Source organism: Lotus japonicus, chromosome 1 (genome assembly GCF_012489685.1).
Source record: "Lotus japonicus ecotype B-129 chromosome 1, LjGifu_v1.2".
Classification (NCBI taxonomy): Eukaryota; Viridiplantae; Streptophyta; class Magnoliopsida; order Fabales; family Fabaceae; genus Lotus; species Lotus japonicus.
In genome coordinates, this window is record NC_080041.1 from 16,125,929 (window position 1) to 16,149,193 (window position 23,265).

The 23,265-nt window shown below is 35.4% G+C and overlaps 1 protein-coding gene across 2 annotated transcripts; it reads right to left on the minus strand.

Moving 5' to 3' along the window:
- Positions 1–2,934: 2,934 nt before the first annotated feature.
- LOC130733850 (probable LRR receptor-like serine/threonine-protein kinase At1g06840) lies at positions 2,935–13,851 on the minus strand. Of its 2 annotated transcripts, XM_057586129.1 has the most exons (20): positions 13,484–13,851; positions 13,038–13,188; positions 11,492–11,563; positions 11,245–11,316; positions 10,018–10,161; positions 9,847–9,918; positions 9,643–9,714; positions 8,899–8,973; positions 8,128–8,196; positions 7,885–7,953; positions 7,657–7,728; positions 7,441–7,527; positions 7,127–7,192; positions 6,453–6,940; positions 5,742–5,900; positions 5,273–5,556; positions 4,543–4,594; positions 4,101–4,351; positions 3,699–3,833; positions 2,935–3,608 (listed from the first exon to the last, which is right to left on the minus strand). In XM_057586129.1, the coding sequence occupies exons 1-20, from the start codon at positions 13,614–13,616 to the stop codon at positions 3,267–3,269; spliced, it is 2,865 nt and encodes a 954-aa protein (XP_057442112.1). In that variant the 5' UTR covers positions 13,617–13,851; the 3' UTR covers positions 2,935–3,266. The 2 variants fall into 2 exon arrangements, with proteins under 2 accessions (XP_057442112.1, XP_057442113.1); XM_057586130.1 differs by lacking the exons at positions 11,245–11,316; positions 11,492–11,563; positions 13,038–13,188; positions 13,484–13,851 and having other exon boundaries at positions 10,013–10,150.
- Between the last annotated feature and the right edge of the window lie 9,414 nt (positions 13,852–23,265).

A 23,265-nucleotide genomic window follows, 5' to 3' on the forward strand; every position in this document is an offset into this window, starting at 1 on the left:
AGTGCCTCCAGCATACTATGCTCATCGGGAAGCTTTGTGAAGCTCGAGTCTACGTGGAGCCTGTTCTTCTTCATATTGCTATAAGGTGCAGTGTCAAATGATAGGCCTGTTCAGCCACAGACTGATATGCAAGAGTACGTGAAAAATGTAATGTTTTACTGTGAACGAGATGCTTCCAAGTATAGAAATAGAAGAAGATATATGGTAGGAAACTAAACAGGGGTGAAATAAGTTGTCCATGTACCGATAGATAAGGAGGACTAGACTTGAAAGGCTGTTAATTATAACTTTGGAAATTTTTTAAGTAGTGCATTTTTTTATATTATCAAGATAATTTAGTTGTCTTAATTTTTATCACTAGATATAATTGTTTAAATACTTCTTAATTACGTAAAGGGATTATTTAATTTAATCTATATTTATAGTTCAAAAAAGATATAATATCTAATATTTTATAGTTATGTTGTTATTTTTGAAGAAAATTTTCACCGTGCATCGCACGGTCCACATTAGTAAGAGATATTAGCTAAGAGAACAAGTAACAACATGTGGCTATAGAGGAAGGCAACGAAAATTTTCTGCACTTCTTGACTGAGCAGTGCTTACAGCTGCCTCCAAACTCCAAAGACTGTACCTTTTTAATTAGCAAAATATGAAAATTGATTTGTTAAAAAAGTAAGAAAAATGCTAGAAATAGTGTTGGAAGAGAGTGTTAAAATGTGAGTTGGAAAAAGACTCTTGCAAAATAAAGAAATGTGTGAATGTATATCAAAACTCAAAAGTAAAATACAATTTGCATGGTATTGGTATATACGAAAAATAAAATTCTATGTAATTCTAGCTTTGAATAAAAAAATGTTATTCAATTTTTATGAATCATTTTTTAATAGAATCTAGCGCAGGTTAAAAAAAGGCTTAAATATGTTTTTGGTCCCTCTAAAATTAGGGTCTTTTGGTTTAAACCCCTCTAAATATTTTCTTTTGGTATATACCTTTATTTTGAAAATAATATAGAGGGATAAGCCTCTGTCGTTACCTTTACCTAAGAGACGTTGACGTGACATATTTTAGAGGGATCTAAACCAAGGAACCATGATTTTAGAGGGACCTAAACCAAAGAACCATGAGTTTAAAGGGACCTAAAACTCAATTTTTATCATGTCTTAGGTCCCTCTAAAATCAAGATTCTTTGATTTAGTTCCTTCTAAACGACGTAAGGTGACGGCAGGGGCTGAAACCTCAATATTATTTTACATTTAGGGGTGTATACCAAAAGAAAATACTTATAGGGCCTAAACCAAAAGACCCTAAATTAGAGGACTAAAAACATGTTTAAGCCTTAAAAAAATGGGTCATAGTGCTTTTCATGCTAATTGGGCCATTAACGGCCCACACCCAAAATTGCAAGAGTTTCAATGCAACCCCACCTCCCTCATGGCTTTGTAAAATTAGAATTAGAATTCCATGGAGCTACTACTAGTTTTTTATTTTTGCTCTTCGTCAGCCAATCTTACCTATTAAGCATTAACCAATAATCTTATTGGCCTAATTAGATATAAATTTATTTTAGTATTTTTTATCTCATTAGTTGTCAGCAATGCAATGAGTGAGAGTCACAGAGACAGACCATCTCCACCCAAGATTTACAATCTATATATCATTTGGTACTAATGATTCAATTGCTTCCATGGCCAACTGTAATTTCCCTTCCTTCTTTCCTTTCATGTCCAAGTGTTGGTTGAGGTGGCTTCAAATTGTTGCTTCAGGTGGATTAGGCACCCCTGCATTATTAGCATATCATTTCATTCAACGATTGGGACCCCTAGAGTTACTAAGCTCTAGTATGGAAATAGTGAAGTATTGTAAAGCACTAACAATACATCTGTATAGATGGATCAATAAATGGAGAGCCAACAGATTTAGTGAGCTTAGGATTAGTGACCATAGGCGAGGAGAGGGGCCTGTAGTCCCATATGTGTCTTGCAGAGAGAAGATCCAATATATTTGCTTTGAATTAGGAGAAGTGACCATTAGAGAAGTTTTTGACTTCAATTCAGAGGAAGTAGTCAAGGGTGCCAAATTGCTTGAGGAAAATGACAGGACTCCATTGTTAAATGACTTGATGGAACTAGAGATGATGAGCTCCCTATTACTATTTTGACATCAACATAAACAAGGATGTTAATGAATACTGTAGTGGGGCAGTACGTACGTAGATGAATAAGAAGGATCACACTAGCCAAACTAAAGTAGTTTAGACCAAAGCCTCTCAAACATACACTAGGCGAAATCAACAAAGACAAAATCAATTAACCACTTATTGCTTCCATCAATATTATCAAGTAGAATGGGAACAATCACATCATGTCAGGTGGTTAAGAGTTTGGTTATACTTAATGTTTACCGTATCTTGCAGTGTTTTATGCTTGAGTCTACACATTTCTTTGAATAAATCTATATTATAATTTGAAAAAACATGTTAGTTTCACAATCATGTTAATTTAATTAACTTGCCTGCTCAAAAGATCTCCAATCACGCTCAACTTTAGGTTGATAGAAGAACTAGGATGATATTGTTAATGGGTGGTTTTCTAATAAGTTCCATGTGTTTTTATGGACAATATATTAGCAATAACATTGAATCTAACATGGTTTTACTCTAGATTTATATTTGTAGAGCATTTCCACAATCAGTTGAAGATAAAGAGGAGGATACTTTGGAAGAAGAAGGAGCAACGAGAGCAACTAAAGCAACAAAAGGGAAAAAAGCTGCAAGTAAAGTAATGCCAAATCAGAATCAAACAAGTCAAAGAAACCGAAACAGGCCATTGTACATGAAACTAAGGAATCAGCGAATCAGAATACTTTGAAGGGAGAAGGAAAAACATGTGCAGCCAAAAGACTTAATGAATCAGAAGAATCACACAAGGCAAAGAAGCCAAAACATGCCATCATGCATGGAACTAATGAATCAGAGAATTCTCAAGATTCCCTGCTAGAAAGTAGCATTCACAATGAAGTCAAACCAGCTAAGAAAACTTAATCTTCTCAGAAAGAAATGAAAAAGAAATCTACATTGCGATGATGTACAAAATCGATGTATTATAAGTCAATGCTCTGCCATTTAACTACAACAGGTAGTATAAAAAGAATCAATCATAAAAACAAATGAAAATTACCAATACTAATTCATTATTCAATTTAACTGCAGGCACTAGCATTCTCATATTAGATCAAATATGTCTGCTAAGTCTAATCTTCAACTTTTATCTTGGTTTGTTGATTGGTATAGCTCCGCTAACAAGGTCACTACCTGATACATCTGAAATGAAAGAAGAGTACTTTACAGAAGATGAAGGTTGTGAACTGCATATTGTTTCGAAATCACTTGTAGGGTATTCAACTTCCTTCCCATTAGACTCAGGCATCATACACCAAATTTTTTCGAGCTCTCTAACCACTTCTACCATGTTAGGTCGATCATTTGGGGCATCTTTGCAACAATTTAAGGCCAACATAAAAAACTTCTCCACATACTCAATAGGATATGATCCCATACGTTCATCAATGACTGCAAATATTCGACCAGATTGGTGTGCCATGTTAACCTAAAAAAGTGTCAAGCAATGTATTGTATTCATATCTTAGAGAATGGTGAAGTATCACTAACATTTTTAGGAAGAGAAACCAATACTTACCTGTCTAATAATATTTTCACCATGGATGATTGGTTGCCTCCCAGTCATAAGTTCCAAAAATACAACACCAAGACTATAAACATCACTCTTATCGGTCAACTTATGAGTTAAGAAGTACTCTGGATCAAGGTAGCCCTGTTTTATCAAAATAGTGAACAAACCATAAAGAGATCTAATAATTGAATAGGCAAATGAACTTTGTCATCATAAAATATTAAGTTCCATTAAATTGTTTATATATTTGAAATAAGAAGTGTAATGCATTTTTTCAGATCTTATCCTTAGTGCAAACATGCTCAGTTTTCAAAATTAATAGCATGTTTGAAAATCCTTGTACAATTGAGTAAAATAATTTCGAGAAAAAATAAGCTTAAACTATAAATCCATTTAGCAAAGCCTTACCGGGGTCCCTTTTACCACTGTAGATACATGGCTAGGCAAATTGCCTTCAATATCTGGAACTGGGGCAAGTCTTGAAAGTCCAAAATCAGCAACTTTAGCTATGAATTTAGAATTCAATAATATATTGGTGGCCTTCACATCTCTGTGGAATATTGGAGGATCAGCTTCTGTGTGTAGATAAACAAGACCTTTAGCTGACCCTAAAGCAATCTTCAATCTCAGTGCAAAACTAAGAGGTTCTTTTGAATAAGCTGTCATAAAACATCAAGTATACATTCAAAAGAGTTAATATAGAAAGTTTCTTTTCACTTTAAATTGGAAAGAAAAAACTAAGAAAAACATATGAGGAGTATAAGTATGGGGTCAGTGAAATTAATGCAATTGGAGACCAAGAAGTCAATTAACGACATAGAAAATTAGATGATAAGAGAATAAGATGTACCAGAAAGGTGATCCCTTAAAGTTCCATTTGGCATAAATTCATATACTAGCATCTGCAAGCACAAAGTAGATGGAGAAAAATGAACTATTCATAGAAAGATTAAAGATTTAAGGGAGAATTAAAAACAAAATATTTTGATAAGAGTTAGGGAGAACAAAAGTAAAAGAAAATGAAATTGAATTCATGCTCATGAAAAAATTGTCAAAATTAAATCTCAAAATAGCCCTTCTTTCCTGAATGACAATATATAAAATTATGTAGGTGAATTTTTTATACATTTACTTTCTCTTTTTAATGTAATATTCCAATAATGGTTCTAATCAAATTTCAATTTTTTAAGTAGAAATCATGTCCTCGTAAAGTCTAACATGAGACACTTTCGTTTGTTTCCAAATCGACTAAATGAATCAAATCCTATTTGGGAGATTTGATTCATTATGAATTCTTTAATTCGAAGGGTTAGCCGCCGATGAGCACATTGAATTATTCATATAGATGAGAGTCTTCAAAGTTCAAGCACAACGACGCAAATACCAGGGATGCGCTCTCACGCTAATCACACTAGCTTTTGAAAATGCACAATTTCAAAGCAAGTGTGGTTTATTCAAACATGTACTAACCAAACAAGACTTGGAAATTAAAAAACTACAAAAAAAAAATTTAAGAGTGAAAACTAATTGAAAAATTACTAAAAAAATTATATTTTGAATAATTTTAGAACAACAGGTACCTGTTCACCATTTTCATCACAGTATCCAATCAAGGACACAAGGTTCCGATGATGTAGCCTTGATAGGATTTTTATTTCCGTAAGGAACTCCCTTTCACCTTGTAATGAACCTTCTTGTGCTCGTTTTATGGCAACCACAATTCCATCATGAAGAACACCTTTATAAACTTTCCCATATCCTCCTTCTCCAATTTCATTAGTTTTGCTGAAAGTGTTGGTAGCCAAGGCCATCTCTTTATAAGTGAATGATCTTACACCATTAATTTGTATTGAAATCCTTGATGCTGTGAAAAAAAATAAGTTTATTTTAAAATGTATCATCTAAAATTAATCAATATGATATGGTTGGTAAATTGGTTTATAATATAGTCTAGACTAAATAATATTTAGTGCAATGACTTCTAAACCACAATGACAAAGATATAGCACTATAAAAACAGGTAAAACATAAAAATAATAAGGTACTCACCATTACGCCTTCTGGAAAATGTGTTATTGTCTTTCAAGCGTATTCTTAATATCAGAATGGTAACAATTGAGGATACTATAACTGAACAAGCAATTGCACCCAAGACTATTCCAGCTAGTGCACCTTTGCTTATACCAGAACTTGATGATGTGGTAGTCACTATGCCAATAATGGGAAGTATGAGAGCAATCACATATCATATATAAAGTAAGAGAAATAAAGAAAATTTACTCAACTTTGAAATGTGGAACATGAATTATACCAGTATTTACACAATTAGAGAACCACTAGCTCAATATGCATAAAGCTTTTATACAAATAATTCTCTTTCAATTCAGATTAAGCCTAATTCTATCTTGCTCAAATATGAGGATTGATCTAAATTTTATAAAGACATACTTAGCCGTTGTCAACAATCAATTATATCAAAAGCGTAACCTATTGGGTAAAGGATTCTCCTGAATGATTTTATATTATATTTGTAACTTACATCTGAGACATATCTCTAGTTAATGTGTGATATTGACTCACACCCCTCACGCTGACTTCTAGAGTGTGAAGTTTCAAGGACGAGAGACAGCCTTTTAATACCATTCTATGATTTTTGTTAACTTAGCTTTATCCCAAAAGCTAAGCTAGCTCATGATATATCCTTAACACTTTGTAACTTTAACCAAACATTCTAGCATATTGTATGTTTGTGGGACTTACCATCATTGTAAGGATCCAAGAGGATGAACTCTAGAAGTTCATAAGGCCCAAAAAGGTCACTCTCATGCATTCTCCATTCTCTGAACATGTTTCTGATCCGAATGACCTCACTTGTATTAAAAAGATAAGAGCTTCCATTACCAGCATCATTTGCAGGAAAGAGCTTCAAGTGTATTCTCAATCGAGGCCCTTTTTCCCATGTGAAACTATGGATGTACAACTGGTCATTTTGTATATTAAGACTATCTGTCAATAAGCTCTTGAATGGTTCCACATATGTACGAAAATCTGAAAACCCTGGACTTTTCAATCGATATTCAACAAGCAATGGGACTGCACAAACACACTCTGCATTGTATTCATAAGGAGGAGGACATGGTTGGCTGGGACAGACAACATTGAAGTTACCATTAATGTTATTGTCATTTCCAGATCCACAAAACTCAACTAAGGTGTTGTTGTTTGAGCATAAAGGATTTCCCTTAAGCCTGAAAATGGTTATTTTCAAAAGATAATGTTACAAGTTATCCATAAAAGAGAAACTTATGTTGAAGGCAATGATGAACAAGTTTTGATCTATGTCATAAGCATAATAACATAGAGAAAAAGGTGGAACTCTCTAATCCGACAACCATGATTGCAATGTAAACAACAAAATGAGTTTAGGAGCATACAAGAGTGTGACATTTGGAGGAAGATTTGTACTTGATATGCTTGTAAATTGATTATTTTCCATGTCCCTGCAAAATTATAAACTCAAACTAAGTAAATCAAAACAGAATTCTATTACAGCATATATTCATAAGGAAATACAAAAATAGGTATAATAAAACACATAGAATACAAGATGATTAAAAGAATAAATTGACCATTTGCAGAGTGTGACACATACTATCATTTAATGCACCTTGTTCAGCAACCATATGAAAATATGATACGTTTAAAGTCCACATGAGACAAATTATGTGAGTATCATTTTTTGTCTTACAAGTGAAGTACTTCTGTTCCATTTAAAGTCTTGTTTTGCCAAATGTTTGAAGGAACATTGCCGCTCAATGAATTATTTGCAATCGACCTGTCATGATTTGTAAAATAAAGAAATAATAAAACATTAAGTAAGAAAAACAAGGTGTTTGACATTTATTAAACTTAATAAGTACAACTTCACAAAGAAGAAGAAAACATGAAATAAAAGACAACTCACAGCTTTTGAAGAAGAGGAAGACTAGAAAAGTTTGATGGAATCTTTCCAGTAAGCTTGTTGTTTGATAAATCTCTGTGAACATTCCAAAGGTTAAATGATAAAATTTTACGAATTCCATCAAAATTATTATATTTTGAGCAAAGGAAAATATCCACATAGGAAATTTTAATATTTGAATGCATGCAACACCAATAAATCATATCTGAAAAATAAATTAAAGGTTCTTACATTGTTGTGATATTTTCAGAAAGCTTATCGGTAGGAATTGATTCATTCAATTCATTGAAACTGAGGTCGCTGGAATATATAGAAATAATAGTCAGTAAAAAAAGTTACAAGCAATCTTAGACTATACTTCAATAGTGTAGGTATGCAACAACAATTTCTTAGGTGCAACCACTTATCTTGATAAGCAATCTAATAAATCAATACAAAAATTAAGTTAATAAGACATAAGGTAATTGAACTTACAGATAGCCAAGGTGTGGTATCCTGCTTAAATTAGGAATTGGTCCTTTCAAATTGCATTTTCTAAGGCTCCTGGTAGAACCAAGGCAATAGTGACAACATTTAGGTAGCAAATCTTGTTAAAATCCCACATAGACTACATTTTTTTTTGTCGAAGGTTCGTACATAGACTACATAAATATAGGGGTAAAATTGTTGGGGGAGACATGGGAGCCCATGGGCCGAGGAGTAAGACATCAAGAGATATAGATGCCACATCTTAACCCAAAACCTTAAGACATTAGGTTTATGGGTCTCATCTCTTATAAAGTTTCATCCTCACACATACTTAACCAATGTGGGACTCCAATTCTGTACTTGAATTCTCAACAAAAAAAAATGTTTTACAAGGTTTGGATATTCATTGACTTATATTTTTTATATTTTTTTCACGTGCCATGTCATAATTTTTGTCTTTTTTTTAAATGGCGGGGCTAATCCCCGAAAAGCACAAGCTAACCAGGAATCAAAATAGCATTAGAGGACACCACTTCTAAAATATCTTGATGAATCAACTTATTACACTCTCCCAAAGGGGAGCTAATCAAATGAGAACCAAAAGGAAAATTAATGAGCAACTTGAGCTAAATAATGGGCAGACATTTGACCTCTCATTGAAGTTCATTTTTTACGATAAATTATCAACACATTAAAGTTAATAAAGACTCTAGAACCTCAAATTCATTTTGTATTTGTTAATGTAATTTAAGACATGAGATCATAAAATGCACTTACAGTTTTAATAATTTTGACATGTTCCCATAAGAATCTGGAATTCCATTTCCACCAAAGTTATTGTTATCAAGTTGGCTGCAAGAGGAAGTTCCAATAAATACTTTGATATTTATCAAGCAAGAAGAATAACTTTAATCACTTAATATTGTAAACATAGCAAACATAAAAAATATTAAATCTCCACAATGATAAAATATCAACTTCTAGTATCTTATGTGGTTCAATTTATGATATATGATAGTGATACCATTAGCAAGGAATTCATTCATTGTTTTTCAACTCTAAGATGTCACTTCTTGCAATCTCCACAATGTTTTTTCCATTGTTACCATTTCTTTGTAATGTTATCAATCTTCATATTGTTGATTGTCGAACCCCATATTTTATTAATAAGTGTACATGTACATTCCATATAAAAGTTAAATAGGTTTTTAATCTCATTAATATTAATATAAGATGAAATTTCTTTTGTTTATTGTAAAAAAATTATCAGTTTTGATGAAATCTCAATCAGTCTATACTATTAGTGGGAACTGTGAAATGCTTATGTGGCTAACAACTTCCGGTCAGCAATCTCAGTGCATGTGCTCCACATGGCATTATAGTTGGCGTGGTAGCTTACAAGGAGCACATGTAAGGCATTGGCGACTGGAATGTGGTTAGCCAAACGTTTTGTAGCCCAATGCAATATTCCAGCTTAATTATAGAAAATCACACATAAAATAAAAGAATAACAAACCATACAGTATTTTTAAGCTCGGCATCTCAGAGAGCTCAGAGGGGAGATATCCTGTAAAATTGTTATTGTCAAGAAGACTGCATACACACATGTACGTCATGTCAACAGATAAATGTCAATTGAAGGATTAATAAAACTCATAATTTAAAATATATTAATGGTAATAGCTCCAATGATGTGATTGATATTTTTATTATTGATTAACTTACAGGTGAAGAAGGCTTCCTAAGCGAGAAAGTTGTGGTGGGATTTGCCCACTAAGTGAATTGTTATTCATGTGACTGCTCCATTAAAAAAAATATGAAACATTATATAACAATGATAGTGTAAAAAATCCAATAAATATTAAAAATTGCATCAATCGTCATAAATGACCTTACAAGTGTTGTGAGTTGGTCAAGTTTGCAAATGATAAAGGTATAGATCCTGTGATATTATTTTGATCGATTTGTATTCGGTCCAGGGCTGGAAGATATCCAAGCTCTTCTGGCAACTGACCTGTCAATTTGTTTCCATTCAAGAGCCTGAAAAAAAAATTGTTTCTTAAGAAAGAAACCAGAAACAGTGTGGCTCTTCATGTTTAAATACTCGTAATTCATTTCTCCAATCATTTAAACTTTTTCATTATATCAAAACAACTATTTAACTTCAATATATTTAGAACATCATATAGTTTTTTTATTCTTAACATGATATTGGCACTCATTCGGAAAGTTGTAATTATTCTTCCCAACAAATAACTACTCAAAATTCAGACTTATATTCTCGTCATTATTAAAATCTAGTTTATTTATCACTAAATCAACATATTATATATCTATGAACATCATTGTGATTTGAAACAATGACAAGTTTGTTGTTATAATTAATTAATAGTTAATATGTTTTTTAGTAAAGTAAGTTATAATTATAATTAATATGTGCATAATATAGGACTATCAATTACTAAATGTTGGGTCGCAAGTGGATAAAACTCCTGGAATCTCCACACTGGGCTAACAAGAGCAAATTATAAGTGGATTGGACACCACAATTTTTCCCCAAAACCTTAAGGTATTAGGTCTATGAGTCATCTCACTTATAAAGTGTTCATTACTCCCCTAATCTTCCAATGTGAGACTTCTTTACTCACACTTGACATTCCAACAATATCCCCCGCAAGTGCGAGTCCATCTCAAGCGGAAACCTCTAAATACTTGCACCGTTGTTGAATCTCCATCAACGGGACGCGTCGCCTAGCCACTATTGCTAGGAAGACTTTCGACACAATAAGCATTCATGATGATCGCACTAACCATCGGCTCTGATACCACTGTTGAGCCGCGAGAGGATAAAACTCCGGGATCTCCACATTGGGCTACCAATATCAAATTAAAAGTGGATGGACACCACAACTTTCACCCAAAACCTTAAGGCATTAGGTGTATGGTTGTTCTCATTTATAAAGTGTTCATTACTCCCCTAATCTTCAAATGTGGAACTTCTTTACTCACACTTGATATCTCAACACTAACCGATAAAACAAATAAATTAAATCATTTTTTATAAGTGAAAATATACTGAATTTGAGAATATACAAATGTGGGAAAAGGGATGAGTGAACTTACAAGAGTTTTAAAGTTTTGATATTGCCAATTTCCTTGGGTATACTCCCACTTACATTGTTCCACATAAAGCTCCTTTAGAAAATATATATAAAAAAATGCATTCAGATGAAGAAGATGTATTCAAATCAATCAAATTTACGGTATTTTTAAGCAAAAGTGGATCTAGAAACAGTGAAATTGAAATTTTCAAACACACATATATGTATATATTTATGCATTAGAAATATGGATGTAATTACAGTCTTACAATATTTCGAGACGAGATAAGCTACCAATATCTGGTGCCAAAGTTCCGGATAAATTCATATTCGATAGTTGCCTACAAACAGAGAAGGTAGTTTTCAACAAAATGTGTCAAAATACAATCAAGAAAAGACTAATCTAAAGCCCCACATGTCTGCTTTAATTAATAGCAACTTGACAATGATCTATTAATTTATTTTTAAGTAAAATGATTTTATATCATTATGAAAAAATTTGAGACCCAAATAAGGGACAAGAAAGGGAGGCAAACCAAATAAAAAGAGGGGCCTAAAACCTTTACAAAGAAGAACAAAATCCCCCAAAGCAATGCCCGAAACAGACTACAACACAAAAATAACTTATAAAACTGCACAAAAAGAATGCTCTCAAAGCCAAGAAACTAGCAAGCAAAACAACTCATTAAGACACTAAGAAGAGAACATGCCCCCAAGTTCTTCCTCCAAAGCGAATAGTTTGGAGATCGATGTCTGAGTACTCAAGACCCAAAACATTCCCAAGAAGCCATACCTTTTTAAATCTAGTAAAATATCCTTCAGCATAACCCGCATTTGAGGACCTAGAGGCTCTAACACCTCTACAAAGATAGGAACCTCAAATAGATAATTCCCTATGCGTTAATTAATATTAATTTTGGAATTAAAACATAATTGATAAATTAGATAGATGATTACTAGAAATTCACTATAGAGTGACGAGTTAGTGATTAATTTGAAAAAATCAGCCCCAAATTAGGTTGTTGTTCACACTTCAAATATGCGGTGGAAAGAGATGGAGCAGGAGAGAGATGGGAAGAAAAGAAAAAGTAAAAGAGGGAAAATATAAGATGTGATAAATAATAAAAGGAAAGAAATAGAAATAAAATTAGGTGGAAATGAAGTGTATAAGAAATGAGATGTGAATATATAATTGTTGGTTGCTAAACTGATAGCAAAACTGTTTTTTATTTATTAACAACTAGTGCGAATTATTTACCTATAAACTATGAACGGTTTGTCTAAATGACTCATGTAGGTTACTAACTTATAACATAATGGACCAACATAATTTTTTATAAATAAAATATAGAAATTCTAACCCACTTATTTTCAATATGATCAGATGATAGGTTATTTAACTCAAACTTTCTCATAAATCATTTAGACAACTCCAATATAAACTACTAAATTGATAGCTAATTCCTAACTAAAATAGTGGCACAAGAATATTACATTATTTTATGGTGCACGTACTCTAGATGGACCTCTTCAAAATTCATCAAAATATGTTGAAAATGTCATAAATGGTGCAGTTAATTATACCATCAACATCTTAGTCACCTATTGTACTAATTTCTATAATGTATTTCATATTGGTTCGGAACTTCGGATTCAATATATTGGGCTCACAATAACTATATTTTGAACCCATCCAAACCATTATAAATTATAAGAAGGACAAAAATAAATGTCACTTGAATTAAAAGTGGAAGCTTATACATGTTAACATGATTTTAAAAATAATTAGAAATGTACAGTTGCAGATTATCATACAATTTTTGAACATGTAGATAGCCATCAGATAATGTTGTATTGGAGCACCAAACCCCTGCCCAGTTCGATGTACATGGGTCTCCATGATTCCAGCTGCTCAAATTTCCATTGATATCAATCAAACCTTCCTTTATGGTTCTCAATGCGTCAACTGCATGCATGTCATTGTGAATGTGAATGAAATCATCATAACTTATGAAAATATTATTACACATCATATGCCCCCTTCTAGTTAAAGGACCAACCCAATTAAGTGGTTTGTAGATCACGGCTTGGATTATTACAATTAATGCATAAAAATAGTTAAGTACATGTTATAATTGAGAAATTAATTTATAAGTAAATTACACTATACTACTTGAAGGTTTTGTATAAAACACTAGACTTCACAAAGTGATATGTCTAAATGATGAGTGACTGAAAATATATGTCGCAGAGAGAAATACCTTCGGTGGGATCAGTCTGAGTCTGAGCAGCAACTAACAGGAAATAACAGCATAACAAAAGGCAGAGAACAACTTCACATGATGTGCAGCTCTTTGGAAGATACATGATCCCAAAGCAGAAACGACCTGACATCTTAATTAAATATCTCTCCTGAACTTATGCTATGCTTCTAACTCCAAATTAAAGCCTAGCAGCAATCAAAATGGAATACCCCTTTCAAAAGCAAGTCCACGCAAGTGCTAGCTAGCTAAAATGTCCTGCATAATCAAACTGTATACAAGAATAGCAAAGATATATATACCCTTAATTTCTATATTCTAACCTGAAGATTTTGAATTTTTTTTTCAGAAAACTGAAATATTATAAACCTGAAGATTTTGATAGTAAGGGAAAAAATTAAAGAATCCCCACTTGATGGAAGAACACAAGAAAAGTCAAAACACTAGAAAGGTTATATGATGTTGCCAAGCATATATTATAAGAGAACAAGTAATTGGCTAAGAGAACAAGTAACAACACGTGGGCTATGAGTCTATGACCAGTTCAAAAATTTCGTAGTCATGATAAATGATAAGCTTCTGACTAAGTCGGCACTATATTATATAACGGGGAATTGCTGGTTGCTGATAACGAAGGCTTACATTCGTCACTGAATGCAAGGATCTTAACGAAGATACAATTGTATAAGTTTCTCTTATTTTTTCCTTCTAAAAAAGAGCGTTTTTCTTCGTCTTATGACATTCAAAGTTTTCTGGTATTCAAAACTTAGTCACATGGACTTTTCTTCAGAAATTAATTGACCTTGACTATAAATTAATTATAAAAAAGTTAATAATACATTTATTCTTCAAAAACAACTATTCACAGTAATTACTAATTCTCTTATTGGAGTGCTCATAATAAACAGTAAATGATTAATCACGAAATAGATTACATTTTCATGAGCGATAATCAAACATATGGCCTCATAGAAGCGATGAGATAATTAACAACCACCACGCCACACTTCTTCATGGATCAAACCAAGTTGTTTTTTGTACGTTTCTTCTTATTCTTTTGATTGACATCTCGTTAAAAATTAGTAGTCAAAAGAAATTTTTTAGTTAAAAAATTATAACGTATAGGTTTTCGATTAAAAACTGGAGGAAACAAACAAGTAAAACTCGCGTAATGTGAATGATCAATCAAATTGTGTACCATTTATTTTATTTGCTTTTGAAAACAATATTGCACTTTGGTTTGAATATTTTTTCGGTCCATGTTGTGACTAGGGCTGTCCACCAGGCGGTTTCGATCGGTTTCACAAAAATTCTTTTTTATTCATATCATTCGTGTTACATCTTAAAACGGAGGATTTCTCCTTATAAACCTACATTGATGACGATACTCTTTTTTCTCAAGCTCCAGGCGGTGCTGCTTGTATTCCAGTCGGGCCAAGCTTCGACGGAACTCCTGCTTCATTATAAGCCCTTGCTGCCCGCGGCGCTGTACTGTTACATGTACTGCTTCAACGTCTCTCGCTCTTCCTGCCGAATCTGAAACAGATCCTCGACCTCGCCGGCAGAGAACTGACCAAGGAATTTCGTCGCGGAACTTCTTTATGGATCCTTGTGGCAGGGCCATAAACCAGGTCGTTGCTGCGCCTCGGAATGTGGACAGAAGCATTCTACACTTTACCGCGTCCGAAACCGCGCTCATCACCATCTTCATATTGAAACGGAGCAGATGATCTTTCTGATCGGTTTGTCCGTCGTACGTCTCCAACACGAGGCTTGTCATACCGTCCGGTACGGTCACCTCTCGCACTGCTGCCGAGAATGGTTTGACCCCCGCAGCAGCCTCAGCCTCCTTCTCCTCCTCATTCCACTGCCTAAGGTGATAGTATTCCAATTGCTCCTGCAAACACTTATTTTGCAGTCTTAAGTCGCCACTCAGTGCACGGCGTGCCTCCGCATGGCGATGTCTATCTAACCTTGCGGTGCGCGGGGAAGAAACGTGGCTCCGCTCCGGTTCCTCGCTACACCGTTGGCGAAACGATTCCATCAGGCTCCGTCGATGAACCAAGATTTCGACCAAAAATCTTCAAATCGTAGAAAACCTCACAGAAAATCGAATTTCGCTAAACCAAATTGCAATCCACGTAGTCCGAGAATCAAAATCTATCGTTCCCCACAGACGACGCCAAATGTTCCATCATGAACATTGAGATGAGGTATAGTACCCAAGGTGTAAGGCACGTGATGTGAGATTCCTAAGGAGAATGAGAGCGTAACCGCTTTGGAGAGAGAATAACTGAATTTCAATCTTGTTATTTCACAAATGAGCTCAGAGTCCCTTACAATTGGTATTCCTCCCCTATTTATAGTTGGGGGAGTTGGGCTTAGCGCCTCTGAATCATCCCTCGGCACCCAAATAGGCCAGCGCTCCTGGGCGAGGGACCCTGGGGTCTCGCCCAGTCCAGGGCCAAAAACGGCTTCATTCGGCGAAAATCACCAAACCTTCAGAACCGCCGTCGTCTGTTCACCGGCGACAGTTGGTTCGGGCTCAGTTTTATCGGACAATGGTTTAGTCCGGTCGGTTAGCTCTGACCGATAATTTAAGCACCAGAAAAAAAATTGCTGAGGAAGGGGCAATTTTTTTCACTAAAATTTTCATATTGCAATACAAAAAATGTAGAATAACTCAAATCAAATCCAAGAGGCAAAATGGAAAATTTTAGCATCTAACAAACACTCAAAAAAATGGAGCTTTTAGATCTGGAAAGGTGGTGGTGGCTTACCCTTATGGAAGAGAGAAGTGGCGGCGGCGCAAAGGAGACGACGAACACGTCTGACATTCCAAGTTTCAGTAGAGTAGATCGGAGGATAGGACGTGACTTTGAGCAGATCAAAGCATGCTGAGTGCAGCGGTGAAGCGATCGGAGGATATCATGTGATTTCCATGTCGTGGTGGAGCATATCGATGCGATGGGAGTATGGAGAGATCAAGCAGATCCAAGACGCGGTGAAGCTCATTGGCATTCAATGCTTTATCTTCCACCAACTTCTCCTTGTGCATGGGACGATGAAGCATGCGACGAAGGAGAAGAGAAGGAGGAGGGGGCACGGTGTTGTGGGCTAGAATTAGTTGTGGGTGGCGGCGATGAGAAGTTCGAGAATGGAGGCACCGCGTCTCTGTTTGGATGCTGGTGGTGGTCGTGGATGGACGGCGTGGTGAGAAGTGGTGGTGGAGGCGTGGTGAGAAGGGGTGGTGGAGCTGTGCTGAGAAGTGGTGGGGAGAAATGGTGGTGGCGGCTGGGAGGCACAAGGGCTGCTAGGGTTTTTTGGGAGAGATAAGGGTATTTATATTATTAGGTTAGGGTTAATGGGTCTGGGCTCTTTTTTTAATTAAATATGGTTCGGTCGGTCCGACGCTCAAACCGGAACCGATCGGTCTAAACCACAGGGAATCGTTTTTTTTTTTCACCGAGAAACCTGATTTCCGGCCCGAACGGACCGATTTTGCTAAAAAAAACTTTGATTTTAGCAGGTTCAGTTCGGTCCGGGAGGTCTTGGACAACCCTGGTTGTGACTAGACATAGCTCGAACAAAGAGTTGTCCAGACTATTACACAGTGTTTTGTTTAATAGTGAATAAAAAGTTTTTGGGTTTTTGTCATGTTTCCTTGATAAGGTCATGTCTAGCAGAACTTCAGGCCTGATGCTTTAACCCTCGTTAGAAGTCTCACATTGGTTACAGATAGAGAATAGATAGCTTTTATAAGGGTAGTGCAAACATCAAGTCTTGAGCTAGCTTTTGTGGTTGAGTATAGGCCTCCCAATTTCTAATATGGTATTAGAGCAACTCTAACGCTGGTTTCTTAGCCCAGCTGGAGTTGCTAAGGAACGTTCCTTATTTTGTGGCAGTGTTGGAGTTTTCCTACTTGGCAGTTTTGGGTCCTTAGCAACAGTGCAGAGTTCATTGCACAAGAAACTCTGCTTTTTGGTTCCTTAGCATTAAAAATTATTATTTTCTCTCACCAAAACCCAACTGGTTTCAGTGGAAAAACAACAGAATGAAGATGAAGGCTAGAAGATGATGAAATTGAACACAACACATAACACAAATATGCACAACAGAAGAAGAAGAAGACATGAAATTGGAAACAAAATTATTATTAATTTTTTGAATATTATAAAACATAAATGTCAATTTTTTACATAGGAAAAAAAATACAAGCATGGAAGCTCCAATCTTGCCATGCATGTGCGAAAAGGGACCTCCTTTCCCCTGATCAAGTGGAAAAGGAAGCACCTTTGCTCCGATCTGGTGGAATTGATGAAGGGAAGTGATGGGGATGCCGGATTTTATGGAAAAGGAAGCTCCTTTAGAAGCTCCAAGCCTTTGAGCGTATGAAACAAGGGATGTGGGGGGGCGGATTGTGGCTATTTGGTGGCGGTGGTGGCCAGTTTGGGGCGGATTGTGGCTGTTAGGTGGCAGTGGTGGCCGGTTGGGGGCGGATAGTGGTTGTTTGTGGCGGGGGTGGCTGGTTGCGGGCGGATTTGTGGGAAAAGAAGAGTTGCGGACACAAAGAAGAAGTGAGAGAGAGAGAGGATTTGAACCCAGAAGTCAGGAGAAGGTGAGGGAGAGAGGAAGAGAATAAGGAGTTCAGAAGAAAAGAGGAAGAAGAAGAAGAGCAGCTAGGGTTGTGATGAATGGAGAGTGAGAGAGGAAAAGATGAATATATAGTGGGTGACCGGCTGAGCCGATCATAACATCGTTATTGACCGGTCCATACTGGTTTTGATCGGGTGGAACCGGTTTTCTGCCCATTTGGGTGTGAATTGACTGGTTTGACCGGTTTTCTGACCGTTTTGGCATCAGCCTTTGAATTTTCAGCTTGTATACATTATATATAGTGCACTAGACCATTTGAAACACCAACATTTACTCCCACAATTTCTCTCTTGTCCAAAAATTAAAAAATTTCTCAAAATGAATAATTCTTTTGAGCAATACTATCAACTGCTCGAAAATAAAACACTTCCTACAAGTTAAGGTTTGCAACCTTCGCCTATGATTCCACCACAAAACCAACCTGCGCAGATGGTTTACCCGCAAAGTCAACCTATGCTGGTGTTCCAACCCCAAAACCAACATTCGCAGATGTGTCAACCACAAAGCCAACCTCAGCATATGTGTCACCCTCAAAACCAACCTCCTCACACCGGTGGCAATTTTCAAAATCCTTTATATCAAATGTTTCCACAATCGTTCCACCATCAGCGCCTATGTCAATACGCCATGAGTGAACTAGGATTGTCTTAATTCTTGTTGTGTTTCTTAATGTGTACCAATGTTGTAATTTTAGCATTTCTACTTATGTGTACCGCATCAGTGTTGTAATTTCAGTATTCGAATTTCTTAATGTGTACTGCATCAATGTTGTAATTTCGATATTCTAACTTCTTAATGTGTACTGCATCAATGTTGTTACTTGAGAAAATACTTGTTGGAGAATATAGTTGTTGGGGAATATAGCTGTTGGAGAATATAGTTGTTGGAGAATATAGCTGTTGGAGAATATAGCCATTGGAGAATATACCATTGGAGAATATAGCCGTTGAGGAATATAGTCGTTGGAGAATATAGCTGTTGGGGAATATAGTTGTAGGGGAGTATATCTGTTGTTGTTTCTCTTATTTATACATGTCATATTTCATTCATCTAAACATTCAAGAGTTCTTTCGTTCTCTCATCTTGTCTTCCTCCTATCAAATTACACCAATATTTTCTCATTGTGTCATAGAATGGATCCAAACAATTTACCCGACTGGGACATTTACGACGAAATTGTTGAGGATCTTATTAATGACACGACTATAGAAGATATGATGCAGGGGGAGATGAAGTTTTATCAACAACATGTCAACATTGTTAGGCCCAAGTGAACACGAAAAGTGATGAAGAGAGATCGTGAAGCTGGGAACGATCGATTGTGGATGGACTACTTCTCTGAAAATCCTATATACACGGAAGAGCTTTTCCGACGAAGGTTTTGAATGCGAAAGGATGTGTTCCTCAGAGTTGTAGAGGTCTTTGGGTCTCATAACCCGTACTTTTTAATGTATGTTGATGTAGTTGGAAGACAAGGTCTGCCACCATTACAAAAGTGCACTGCCGCTATTCGTATGTTGGCATACGGATCACCTGCTGACAGTGTTGACGAGTACGTTCGAATTAGTGAAAAAGTACTGCAATTGAGTGCTTAAAGAATTTTGTAGAAGGTGTGTGTGGATTTCCAGGTATGTTGGGTTCTATTGATTGTATGCATTGGGAATGAAAGAATTGTCCAATTGCGTAAGGTCAATACACCCGAGGTGATCATGGAAAGCCCACAATCATGCTTGAAGCAGTGGCATCACAAGACTTGTGGATTTGGCATGCATTTTTTTGACAATGAGGTTTTGAGTGAAATTGCTCCCATGGTGAACTTTAGAGTGAATGGAACAATGTATCACATGGGATACTATCTAGCCGACGGTATCTATTCCATGTGAGCTACATTTGTGAAGACCATCCCAATGCCACAAGGAGAAAAAAAGCAAAATTTTGCCAAAAGACAAGAAGCAGCAAGAAAGGACGTTGAACGTGCATTCGGCGTTCTCCAATCTCGGTTTGCGATTGTTATCAAGATTTGGATGCCCCAGAAGACGAAGTCACTGTGATAGACTATCGGAGCTTGTAGGTATGACTGAGTTTGGTTGAGTATCTCTAATTTCAATGGCATTGGGTAGGCAGCATGTTTGTTCCTGTCAATGAGAGCAGCAGATTAATAGTAATAATGGGGCCAGGCTTTCGTTTCTTTAGTAAATTTGCCACTTTGATGTAGGTTGAAAGATAATATTTGTTCACATTTTTAGATTTCTTGATCAAAATGCCATCTGACTGGTTGGCCTACTTTCAAAAAAAAATCTCGGTTTGTGATTGTTCGTGGTCCATCACGCTTTTGGCATCCGAATGACATGAAGTTAATAATGTATGCTTGCATCACATTGCATAACATGATTGTTGAAGATGAGCGCAACACGTACCGATGTAATTTTGTTTATGAACAGGTCAATAATGACATATTGGATGCTGAAGTATTAAGTGGTCATATTCCCGCTTTTAGAAATATGTTGGAAAGAAGAGCACATCAACTTCAAAGGTCAATCCATCACCAACTTCAAACAGACTTGGTGGAGCATATTTGGCAACTTTTCGAAAACGAGAATAATGAAAATTAATCTTCACGTGTTATTATATATTTCATTTAAAATGTATTGTTGTTTATTTTTCATTGTCATGTATTTTCTTTCGTCTTTATTTATTTAATACAATGTAATTTTTTGTTTTATTTTTAAGTTAATATGCGGATATTTAAATTTAATTATTTTAAATATTAAGTAAAACTAATTTTAAATTAAATTCGTATAAATATTAATTAAATTAATTTTTACTTAAAGTATTGATTTAGTATTAAGTTTTAAATCTAAATTGTATGGTGGGACACGGGTGAGACCCTTCAAATAATAATTTAAGAAAATATGGTTTGGAGCAAAATATGCTTCAGTTCCTTAAGAGTTCCTTAAGTCTGATGTGTCAGTGCGGGCCAGCAGGAATAGTGCTAAATTGTGTGTAAGAAACCAAATAAGAAAATTTGGCATTGGAGTTGTTCTTAGAGCATATCCTAGATCCATTTGTTTCCACGTTTCTGTTTGTTCAGTCCTGGACGTGAGAGAGTGTGTTAGAAGTCTCACATTGACTAAAGATAGAGCATAGATAGCCTTTATAAGGGTAGTGCAAACCTCAAATCTTGAGGTAACTTTTGTGGTTGAGTATAGGCATCCCAATTTCTAATAACCCATGAAATGATGATTATGTTTACTTTGTGATAAGGGCAAGGTTAAAGAAGCTCTGGAGTTTTTCAAGCATGGTGTTGGTAAACATTATTTACATCCCCTGGAAAAGAGTTTTGAGGCCTTGGTAAAGTGGTTATGTTTTGAGGGAAGGATGGAAGAAGCATTGAAGCTTCAGGCAGAAATAGTGGGGAAAGGTTATCAAACGCATTATGAAATATATGACGCTTTTATTGATGAGTATATTAGACAAGGGAATGAGGAAATGGCTGAAGCTTTAAGGAAACTAACAAATCTTGCAGAGAGAAATGTAGAAGAAGATAGAAACTGATGAAACTGTAATCTTGATTCAATTGAATGAATGAAATGGTACAAGTGAAGTTTGCTTATAGTTCCATAAATTGTGTACAGTAGGATGAAAAGCACAAGCTAAACTTTGAGAATTAACAAAACTTTCAGAAACTGAAACAAAATTACAAGTTGTTAAAGGAGGAACCAAGGTTTTGTTCAAGATAGAGTCATCTATCTGCTCTAGCTGTGCAAATTTTGCAAGCATTAGAATCCTGAATGAAGCAAACATCATCATCATGAAATGTTAGCTTATAGTGAAGACATTTTACCAATTTGTGTACCACTACACCAAAAATATCCTTTTACAGCGCTTAAAAAAGGCCTTTTACAGCGGTTCCGAACCGCTGTAGATCTCGCCGCTGTAAAAGACTCTACAGCGGTTCGAACCGCTGAAATGTTCCTTATTACAGCGGTTTATTCAGAATAACCGTTGTAAATACGCACCTACAACAGCGGTTATGTAGCTTAACCGCTGTACTTGGCTTACTTTTTACAACGGTTTTTATGTTTAACCGCTATAATTGAGTGATGTCCATTACAGTTTTTTCAGCCCCTGAATACCCCTTGTTAAGATCAACATTTTTCTAAATTACAGCATATCATTCAGCCATATATAGAATCAACATTTCCTAAACTTCAACATATCAATAATTAACCTAAACATGAGAGTTTTTGTCTAGGTATCTAATGTTACTTTTATATCATCATTCACTGAACCTCATTTTTCTAAAAAAAGATATCATCAAAAGCTTAAAAATACAATAAGCACTAACAGAATTTAAATTCTAATGTATGCTAGAGCATAATAACTCCACTAATCCAAAAATGAATGGCAACCTGAAACAGCATATTTGATTATGTATCTTTCTAGACTTCTCTACCAAGTATAGTTTAGCATAACTATGCCATTAAGAAATTAAGCAAATGATAAAAATATAATTAATAGGTTACCATTGAGGAACAGGTTATACCTTCCAATAGCATTCAGATTATGCATGATAAGTTCTCAAAATCCTGCATTCCTACAAAAGCACAGTTTGGAAACAAACATAAGTAAATGTCACCAGTCATGACAATAGAAAATGGTGACCTCAAACTTAGAAGGTAATTGTTTGTTGCAAAAATCAATCTCCATTGGCAATTGAAGAGATGAGAAAGGAAAAAAAACAGCTCAATAGTAAATTAACAAAGCACTAAATCTTCACCCCCATAGTCCTTGTATTAGGATCCACATATAAAGTTGGCAAGACATTGTATTCTAAGCAACCATGCCCAAACATATATAAACAAAGAGTGAACCCCTAAGAAAAGAAAAGTGACACTGAGATGTCCCTTGTCTACAATACTTACTTAGAAGAGAGAAACAAGATACCTGTGAGTTAGAGAAGGAAATTGTCTTTTTGGTGTCATTAGCTTTGAAGAATATAAGTTGGAGGTGGAAGAACATTTGCAAGTGTTTTCTGGGGAGCTGGGTAGGTGGATGTTCTGTTAGTTTCTTCGCTTTCTCCTTAGTCTAGTCTAAATGCAATAAAATATAAATTTTGAATCATT